Source organism: Mizuhopecten yessoensis, unplaced genomic scaffold (assembly GCF_002113885.1).
Source record: "Mizuhopecten yessoensis strain PY_sf001 unplaced genomic scaffold, ASM211388v2 scaffold11135, whole genome shotgun sequence".
Lineage (NCBI taxonomy): Eukaryota > Metazoa > Mollusca > Bivalvia > Pectinida > Pectinidae > Mizuhopecten > Mizuhopecten yessoensis.
The window spans coordinates 338,157-349,187 of record NW_018408897.1 but is presented as its reverse complement, the minus strand read 5'-3'; the positions used below and the strand labels follow the sequence as shown (position 1 = coordinate 349,187).

Here is an 11,031-nt window from a genome sequence, read left to right as displayed (position 1 = left end):
TAAGTAATCCTTTGGGTCTATTTGTTTCTTTCCTCACGAATTCACATGAGCTAGTCCTATATTATGTTTGGCGCTGATAAGTAACAATTTCATTATTTACCAACTGACGCTCGTTATTTCTTGGTTTAAACTTTGTTTTATTCAAATTTTGTTTGACAATACATCGATGTACATGTTTTATAGAACAGAAAAGGAAACAAAAACAAGTGTCGTGACACTTATGTACATTTGTTACCTGCTTAATAATCAACTTTTCAACACTAGCTCCAAGAATAATGTAGTATGTACAACAGAACAATTACGGGAATAGGAGAGGGGGTAATGGATTGGTATGCAGTGGAAACCAGGAATGAATAACATATCAATATGTATATGATCATCAGATGGTAATATCATATTGCTATATTACAATGAGTATGTGGAACACGATTCTTTAAAATATAACAATGCAATAGTAGATGGAAATTTCAGCAATGCTGTAATTGGACACTCGATAAAGGTTAAAATGTATATACAAGTTACATAGCATAAATCACCACTAAATCAACTATTGACAAAATGAGTATGTCACAAACCACCGCCATGATTATTAAAAAACGTTGCAGTTCACATACTAGCCTCGTCCCTGGCACGTCCTGCTCTTTCAAGGTAACACATCACTTTATCAAACTATCATAATCATGGCCAGTTAGTGACATAATGTGGTATATAGAAATGCAATGGCAAAATCACGGAATAAGCACATAAACCCAAATACATTTTTAAACATAGTAGTAAAACGAATGCAACACAACATATATAAATACATATATCAAAATGAAATTATTAAAGGACTATTCGTTTATTTGAAATCTTTTAGTTTCAAGTTTAATATTTTGGTAGGCTAGACAAATGGTAGTGCTTTCTTGATGGGTTAGAGAGTCATCACCAAAGAGTAAAAGATTAGTAGATATTTGATACGGCAAACTCAGAATATGAAGCTGTCTAAGTGCTGTATATTTATTACATTTTACCAAATAATGTGTTGAGTTCTCAATGACACCGCAGGAACAATTCGGGGATGGTATGATGTTTTTCGTAAACAACTGTTCTTTTAGGGAGCTACATGACATACGCAGTCTTGCGTAATAGATTTGACCCAGACGTGAACCCTGCAAGTAGTATGAAGGTGGACATGCTTTACTATTAGATTTTAGAAAGGCTCTTAAATGGGAAATGGAAGGGTTATTTCTAATATGTAATGGAAGAGAATTCCAATTGTTTACAGCAGATGGAAGAAATGCATTTAGATAAATATTTGTTTTACAAAGAAAAGGTGTCAGACATGATGGGTCAAACAGTCTGGTATTATAACTAGGAACATCACTAACTGAATTAGGTAAGAGATTATACAGATACTCTGGAGTATTTTAATAAAACATTTAATGGAATTATAACAATTTATGATGGAGTCTACGGTCTATTAATTTATTCCATCCAACTTCTGTATATAGTTTGTCTAAGCTTACAAGTTTAGTAGCACCGGAAACAATCCTAACAGCTTCCAAATTACCATTCTCTAGTTTGGAAATATATTCTTTGGGAATGCTATCCCAGACCGTATCAGCATATTCTACAAGAGGTCTAATAAACGAAAAATATATATTTTGTAATGTTTGCCTGTCGAGTTTAATTTTTAGAAATAGCATAGTATTGAATCTAGACGTTGCTTTCTTTTATTTGATTATTTGTTTAACATGTTCAACCCAACTGCAATTATTCAAAAAAGAACTGCAAGATGTTTATGCAACAGTACCTCTGATATTTCTTCATTGCACATATGTAAGATTGGATGGGGTTGACTGTTTCTTTTTCTACTAAGGGTCAGGCCTTCCGTTTTTTAGTTCTCAATATTCTTAACGCTGTCAGTAATTTTATACCTAACATGTTACATATTTGATTTTACGATTATAATATCTAGAACGCCGCCCATAACATTTGTGTATGTGTGTGAATACCTTGTGACGAACTACATATGACACAAAGCGGAAATGACGTTTACAACATAAAGCATAAGTGAAAACGAAAGTAAAAACCTAAGCATTGAAAGGAAAGAATATATAATCAAGGTAAGACAGACATGTTTATTACAGATTGACAGGTCATTTGTAGATTTTAATAGTAGCCAGCACGTTACAACTTAATAATGATATTAATTCGAGGCTCTTATATACCGCTTTATCACCACCTAGTTCGTAGGTCGTCTCAAAGCAGTTCACAAATTATTATAACCGAAATGGTAAATATTATAGGCTGTATTAAAGTAGCTGAACAATACAGTACTGAACCGTATGTTACCACACCAAAGTTTTAACTTGACGTTATACTCAGTTTAGGTATCGGGTAGTCAGGAGTTACAGCGATTATTGTCATTCGAAGTGCTCTTTAAAAAAAACCGTCAGTGCGGCTATTAGGCCGACTTGTCTTTGTAAAGAAACAAATCGGTATTTATGTTCACATTGCTGTTATATATTAAAGCATTATTATCAAATTTGGTTATATTTGATTTACTCTTGCAATGGGGCCATTATGTAATATCTTTTTACATAACAGTCTTCATCGTACAACATCAAGCATGGGTTTGGAGCAGTTATTTTGGTCAACGTTTTACAAGAAGGACGCGTCTCTTCTGGTACAGGTATGTACGTCCTAGTTGTTATGGTACATATATGTATGTCCTAGTTGTTATGGTATAGGTATGTACGTCCTAATTGCTATGGTACAAGTATTACGTCCTAGTTATTATGGTACAGGTATGTACGTTAAAGTTTGTAAAGATAGCTGTATCATATATGTTAAAATTTGTAGTTCATACTAGATGTGTTCTACCATTATATTCCATTTTGTACAAAACTGAACTATTTTGGCGCATATTTATAGAAGTTAATGTTAGGTACATATGGACTTTCAGGCTTCAAAATTCCATAATAATGTAATTGAGCCAAAACAATGTATTACTGTTGAGATAAGGAATTATCTTTGGAGTATTTATTCTAAAATCAATTTTAAGAACTAAGATAGCAAATATAGTGACGTATTTAGTCTATAAGATTGTTTCGCTTTTCAAATACAACAGGACAATTTTTATTTATTATACATACACATACACACACACACACACACACACACACACACACACACACACACACACACACATACATGCATACATACATACATACATACATACATGCATTAAAAATTATTAATGTATTATTTGCCTGCCGTCATTTTTTATGTGTAACATTCGTTTTTATTCTTTCATCGATCAAAACAATGTACAATGTATAAAGATGTTGAGAAATAACAACGACAAAAAACAAAGAAAACAAATGCTCATCCATAATGCCTTTTTAATCAGTGTGTAACTAACACAGATACCTTTAGACTTTGTTGAACTGAGTCGAGACAAAGGTGCTATTTATTCCGTAAACACATTTGTATGGTTTAGAAATTGGCATGACTGTATTGAAAATTCCACTGATAAAGGAAGCTAACCTTTCCATTATTCCTGACATGAATCTGACAATATTTTTCTAAAGAAATCGTATCTGTATTGTCTCTGCATTAAAAGTTGTTATGAATTGTTAAATACTCAATGTATGAGTATTATTTCCTGCAATATATCAATCGCAGTAAAACTGATGATTATCTTAAATGAATCTCATTGAAATTCTTGCTGTTTTTGGTTCTTTGTAACTAATCACATAGGTGAATCACTCACACGTGTTTAATTTGTACCAGTCTATACTATTACAATGATATGTTATCATAACGTTAATCGAAGTGATTATCCAACTTTAAAACAATGGTATTATCCTCGTGTCATCTGTTAATTCACTGACAACTCAATCTACTTTCACCTTTTTTTATTTACATATGTACATTCAGTCAGAAAATATTTTAAATTGTTAAAACAGACTTTTTTATATTTAAGTTTTTTTGGATACATTTTACTAAATACAAGAATTATTTTGGAAAGTTATTTATGACTTCCAAGTTGCAATAGGGTTAAACATTTTTTTTCCTCCTTTAGTTTTTTGCATTGACATTCTAATTTTCAAATAGCTGATTCCTTTGTCTTATTGGTATTTACTGCTGTACCTCACAAGGCGGATAATCTACCTGTGGGCCACCAATCCCCGAAGTTGACAGTAACTTCAAATTGTAGCTAATTTCGTTTATCTCAACCTACATAAAAAGACTTATTTCCTTTTGTATCCATTCATTGTAAAGTACACTATAAAGTATTTGTTTAAAATGTAGCCTCATGTACTGTTCATATGTTTCGGAACAGTGAACAAATGGATTGTCATTATTTATTTTAGATTTAGTGCAACTGACGAGTTCTAAAAGGACGAACTGTCATATGAAATGCAAAACTTTACTTTGTTCTTTGTTTTTCTGCGTCCACTGTCTATTTTTTTTAAATAAGTGTTTCCCTCGTCGAATGTCTAGTAATTATAAATAGAGGGTCTTACATAGGTGTCCATAACTTGAAATCGCATGAACACGAGTATATAACATTCATAATTTGAAAATACGAAGTACTCCGATCATAGTATTGGCGTTCTGGGAAGTTCAAAGTAGTTCCAGATTTTTTTCTTTTTTGAATAATGCACAGTTTTACATTCATTGAAAATGATAACGACAAAATAAGGTTTCAAATCATTTAGAATACCAGTTATGTATTTTGTTGTAAAGTAAATAAAAGTAGTACCTGGAGTTGCCTAGGAATATGTTCCCACGGTTTTGACCAATCGCAGCACCTTTAGGTTTTATTGTATGACATAGCAAAATGGTTCAGTGATGTCAACAAAATATTCAACCGCAACACATTTGTTATTTACCTCCCTGGTAAACGATAACCTTACTTTCATTATGAATACTATTATTCAAACATGTCACTAGTTTGGGATACAAATACTCGTATATTCATGTTATGTTTCAGGATATATCATTTCAAGCACGAAAACAAATGCAAGTTGTAGAAGAAGAGGTGAAGAAATTACAAACTGTGCCTCAGGTGATAAATGAAGGTGTAGGAACGCTAAACCAAACCTTATGCCAAGATTGCAAAAGCAAACTGTTGAATAAAATATATCCACCTCAAGGATCAATTACAACGAAAAAGGATCCAAAAACGGTCAAACGACTTCCGATTGAATGTCAGAATGTCATCAAAGATTTGGAAATTCTTCTTATTAAAAAGGAAAAGTTAAACAAAGGAGGTGCGGATGACGAAGAGTACTGTACAACGGAGGAATGGCACGAACAAACGATATCTAAGTTGAGTGCTCAGCACGAAAGGAATGTAGAGGAACTACTTAGGGAGCTGGATAATCTAAAGAGAGAGACAAGTGATGCAAAACGGCGGGAACAACAGTTAATAGATCAACATGAGAGGAAGATTGGTGAGCTTCAGAAGACTATTGATAGCTATGAAATAAGTATTGGGACAAAGAACCGGACCATTGAAAATATTGAAACAGACCGGACAAGGGATAGGCAGCGAATAAAAAGCCTTGAAGACGAAATTAAAACACTAGACAAAAGAATCATTGAACTTAGTCATCCTAATCCACAAGGAAAGTCGACACAGACAGAACTTAGTAAACCTACATGTAATTCACAAGGAAACTCGACACAGACAAAGCTTAGTCATCCTTATCTACAAGGAAAGTCGACAAAGACAGAACCATGCGAGACAGAGAAGAAATCAAAATCATGGTTTTTCTTCGGTGGGTGTAATGTTGAATACTTCATATGTATAGACATAGATATAGATTATATAAATTGAGTAGAACGAAATGTGAAAAATAACTGGGTTGCGATGATGGGGATCACGTCAAAAATACTTTATCAACGCTTTTATATATAATTCGTACATTTAACATGATTTCGGAACAACATATTCTTCGGAGTTTATGAAATGATATTTGACTTGTACGAAACCTCATCTTTGCAGGAATGTGATATATTACGTGGTTTATTGCACTGTGCTGATAACAATACCTAGATGCCTGTTAAAATTAAACATTTTGGTAAACCGTCAACGATTTAATGATTTGATGCATTCAATTGTATTTTGATAAATCTATTATATATAATCAAAACGACAGGTCCGTCGAAAGATGAGCAGCTGAACGCCGAACGGATGGAACACGAAAAACTTCGCTGTAACTTTCGAAGAAGGCTACAGGAGAACGAACACAAGGAGAAAACATTACAGGAAAGGAACAAAGAGCTCTCACGTGCACTTTCACAAAAGGACCAATCCTACCATGAAAAGATGAAACAGATCACGGATCTACGTAAGACCATACGTTAGCATACTCTCTATCATATCGACGAAATAACAAAAGACAATGTTACAGAATTGACCACGATGGATTATATGATTATATTGAATCTAGACAAACACATGAACAAAACAGACGGTTGATTAACCGCTTTCGTTCTTTGTGATTACATGTACAGTTCGCCTATAGATTAACATAGTAGTGCAGTATTAGGTATACGATAGTCAAGCACGTTGTGTCATTACAAATCTCTGTGAAAATAGATCAATAAAAAGTGCAGTCAAATATTTGTTATTCAACTGGTGAATAATGTAATTGACATAATAGTTTCAAACTACTGATTCTAGACATAAAGTGTTTCCATCCCCTTACTCTAGACATATGAGTGTTAACCCTCTCACTCTAGATATTATTAAGAGTTTTAAAACTCTGACTTTAGTCATGATATTTCAGCACTGTCAAGCAAGGCGCTAAAAATAAAAGATATTAAGAAGTAGAGAGATATATAAAGATCAGAAATATGATAATGGATGTAGCAGATTTTTCTGACATTTGAAATACCTCTGACATTAGAGATTGTCGTTTCGAACCTCTGACTCTTAGACACAATAGTTTGAAACCTCTGATTTAGCCATAATAATTTCATACTTCAGACTTTAGACATAATCGTTCCATACTTCTGACTTAACTAATATATTGTACACTTTCGAATATTTATATGTTAAAGCAATCAGCTAGCGTACAAACAGTCTACGAAAATAGTAATGTGCGTTTACATTGTCATTAACAGACGCAAGGATAGAGGAGCTAGATATTGTAAAGGAAGAAAATGCAAAACTACACTCCGACATTCAGAGCATGCTAGGCAAGGAGGGGCAAACGGAGGCAACTTTACAGGAAAAGGACATTGAGCTCGCACGTGTACATTCACGAATGGACAAAATACAAAATGAAAATACGAATATAATCGCTGATCTACGTAAGTCACATATGTAAGGTTAGCGGTGTACAGTCTGTAAAATTGTGTAGAACTCATGGCGTTTGCTTTATGACATGATGATTTGTGAATCTAAATGAACTGGGGATTAAAGGCACATTATTGGTACATATATATATCTGAATTGTGTTATCGCATATTTGTAAGTTCTCATAACATTACACAAGAGTTTTCATATGCCATGTAAATTACTTTTACTCCATAGAAAAGAAGGCTGAGGAACGTCAGAGACAGGAGAAACAGCTTGACGATTATCGTCAGGAAATACAACAACTGCTTAACGATCTAAGTAAGCTGAACACATTTTCATCTCCACAACAACCTCGTACTCAAGAAAGATTTGGAACTTTTTTTATTTTATTTAAATCTTCGTTGAAATCATTACTGAGTAATTTTCTAGAATCATATACATTTCAGTTGAGGTATAGGTACTTGGAGCTCATTAGAGCATAAGCATGTATAACCAGATTCCATATCAATTTCAGATGTGCAGGACAAAGAGCTGAAGACTTTACGTGGGCAACTGGAGGAAATGCAACAACCAAGAAAAAAGACACTCGGTAATCTAGTGGAATAACTTCTTAATTATGCGTAAAGTTGATAGTTTTTTAATCTAACGCGTACCATGTGGCTTTTATGATACATGTTCATGTATCTATATTTGTATCATGCTGTTTATGTTCCAAACACGTTTTAAAAGGTGCGTTGTTTATGACGTAATGCCTTTCAACTGTCTATGAACTATTTTTTTATTCGAAATATTTACAGTAATTGGCCTTCATTGCAATCGAAGTGGAGTAGGCAAGTCTTTAGTTGATATGGTAGTCACAGAACTGACGAAAGGCGTACAGGACCGACTGGATCGGAACAACATCAACTTGACAATACAGTTCTCCCAAACGCCATCTGAAGTGACAAGTTGGCTCCAAATCGTTCTCTGTCTGAACATGTCCAGAGTTGGCACCAATATTCTGGACTCGGTGAAGGGGATAAAAGGTCGAGTACACATGTACAATTTAAAATTTTTGTTCAACTGTAATTCAAGAAATTGTTTGATAACAAAAATTAGTAAACGCCTTTCTGTAGAGTTTAATAATGCCTTTCTCTTTGCATTGATGGTTAATCGTTTTTTATTCATGTTATTTTATCCACTTTGAGCTCCGAAACCATCCTGAAATGTATTTTTCCCGTTATAACTTAAATGTAGGAATCCCATAATCACTGGGAAAGACATGCTGGTTATGACTAACGTATGTATGAACAACACGCTTATATCTGCAGGTGAAAGGGATGTATTTGTTCTCGTACTCCATCATACCAGTAAGAACAACCTGTCATCACTAACCCCCACAAATCATAGAGTGACCGGAAGTGAGTTACGACAGCTTGGTGGAATCCTCGACATCGCCTTCTGCAGCGACAGTGGTCTGTACGAGTGTGACGTAAACAGCAATACTTTTGACAAAATAGCTTCAGTGTTAACGAAATATATCCTATTGTGAACATTAAAAAAATCCTGGATTTGATTTGAGATAAATGTTTTTTCTTAGCTTATGTGCCGTTTAAGTTTGAAAAAGGGTTTACACAATACTAGTACATTCAATGTTTATGCTATTCTTTGCTATATTCCGAGATTATGTAATATAGTATTTTGATACATTTTATTCTATTGACAGCTGTTTTATAAATCATGTGTGTGTTTTACGGGTTCACGTTCACTGTTATATAATGATAGATATAGAATATATGACATATCGTTAGAGTATGATAGTACGGGTCCAGGTTCACTGTGAGAAAAGGTAAGATACAACACCTGCAAAACTGATATATAATTGAATACCTCTTTATCAATTTGTTCATTACCAAAACAGTATAAACGTTACCATAAGTAGAACAAGCGAATAACTTTCAGCTTATATAGATACTGAGTACACAGAGGTAAACACAAACCAATTATAAATGTACCGGGGTGCTTATAAAAGTTCCCTTAAGTGTCCCGTAGTAACAATTGATGCTCCTGAAAGAATTACCGATGTCTACTACAACTTCATACCATATTTGGGCAAAATGGAACAGCATTTGAAGTTCGAACAATCCGATGCTGTGGCGGCCATGTTTAATATTCGATTGAAAAGAAATGCGTTTTAAACATCTTCATAAGCGTATATATACTTATGCTAAGTTTAGTTAGCGTCAAGTAGGTTCAGAGGAAACATCCGTCAGGGTGCCTTAATGATTAATGATAATAACTCGTTTGGGTAATTTATCATGACGTAATTAAATTTTGTTTATATAAGAAATAACTTTTTATCAAATGAATATGCACTTTATCATACATGTTATATTGAAATTTATGCAGATACTTTAACCGTTTCATTTCAATTTTTTCACCCGACACTATCATTTCACAATATCGCATACATTGGACAGTATGCAAAGACTTTTGAAAATGTATTAGATACGCACTTCTTAGCTTGTACGTTATCTGTAATATATATTGAACTATGTGTATATTTTACATACAGATAAATTCAAAAGATGTTTGGTGAGGGGAAGAATGCTCATCTTTTGTTTCTGTTCTCTAGATCTCTAGACGTTTGTAGCTTTATTAATCATATTTAGTTATTATCAGTTATGTTCATGTATGTGTCCAACTGGGAACCACTCAATAAATCCCTTTTTGTATAACACATGTCCATGTACCATGAAGGAATAAAATGCAAGTAAACAGTCAATACAATTGTTAAGTATTGATGATTATACATATAAATGAGATGAGATATGTATTAAAGATTTATTCTGAGACAATTGTTCATATTTACATCTCTACTTTTGTAAATTCTGTAAAATGTAATTCTGTATAATTGATATAATTCAACATTAGCTTCATTCTGCGTGTTTCCTGTAGTTTTATTGTCGTTTTGATGGCTGTTACTGTTACTCATAACGGGCTTTGCTATCGAATTTGCCTCATGATTTTACGCTGTGGCGAAGTTTCTCCTATTGCGCTGATGCCGTGGTGAATGTTATCATTGTATGTAGACACTGTTGTCCTTGTAGGTTGACGTTGTGCCAATTTGTCCGTGTAAGTTATCACTGCTGTATTTTGTCTTTTTTGTGTTATCACTGCTGTATTATGTCTTTGTGAGTAAACACTGCTGTATATTGTCCTTGTATGTTATTACCGCTGTATTTTGTCTTTAAGTGTTATCAAAACTGTATTTTGTCTTTGCATGTTATCACTGCTGTATATTGTCTTTGTGTGTTAACACTGCTGTAAATTGTCTTTGTGTGCGATCACTGCTGTATATTGTCTTTATGTGTGATCACTGCTGTATTTTGTCTGTGTGTGTTATCACTGCTGTATTTTGTCTTTGTGTGTTAACACTGCTGTATATTGTCTTTGTGTGTTATCACTACTGTATTTTGTCTTTGTTTGCGATCACTGCTGAATTTTGTACTTGTGTGTTAACACTACTGTGTTTTGTCCTTGTACAGTTGTGGTATCGCACAACGTTACACGATGTGTGGTGTGCTCACGATTTGTGCACGGTGTGTGAACGATGTGTGCACGAAGTGCGAACGATAAAAAATTGGACGATCCTTGCTTGCGCACATTTCTGTGGACGATCGACGAACGTTGTGCGATAGCAATCGTGGTTGTTGTAAATTGAGGAATGGCTTAACAATATATAC

At 33.9% G+C, this 11,031-nt stretch overlaps 1 protein-coding gene across 2 annotated transcripts; it reads left to right on the top strand.

The window, feature by feature from the left end:
- Positions 1 to 2,046: 2,046 nt before the first annotated feature.
- On the top strand, positions 2,047 to 10,733 carry LOC110466547 (intracellular protein transport protein USO1-like). 2 transcript variants are annotated; one of them, XM_021523105.1, is made up of 9 exons: positions 2,047 to 2,108; positions 2,593 to 2,677; positions 4,988 to 5,777; positions 6,159 to 6,350; positions 7,129 to 7,317; positions 7,541 to 7,624; positions 7,821 to 7,895; positions 8,104 to 8,331; positions 8,617 to 10,733. In XM_021523105.1, exons 2-9 carry the CDS (start codon positions 2,615 to 2,617, stop codon positions 8,835 to 8,837), a joined length of 1,842 nt encoding a protein of 613 aa, XP_021378780.1. In that variant the 5' UTR covers positions 2,047 to 2,108; positions 2,593 to 2,614; the 3' UTR covers positions 8,838 to 10,733. The 2 variants fall into 2 exon arrangements, with proteins under 2 accessions (XP_021378780.1, XP_021378779.1); XM_021523104.1 differs by having other exon boundaries at positions 6,159 to 6,362.
- The last annotated feature ends 298 nt before the right edge of the window (positions 10,734 to 11,031 follow it).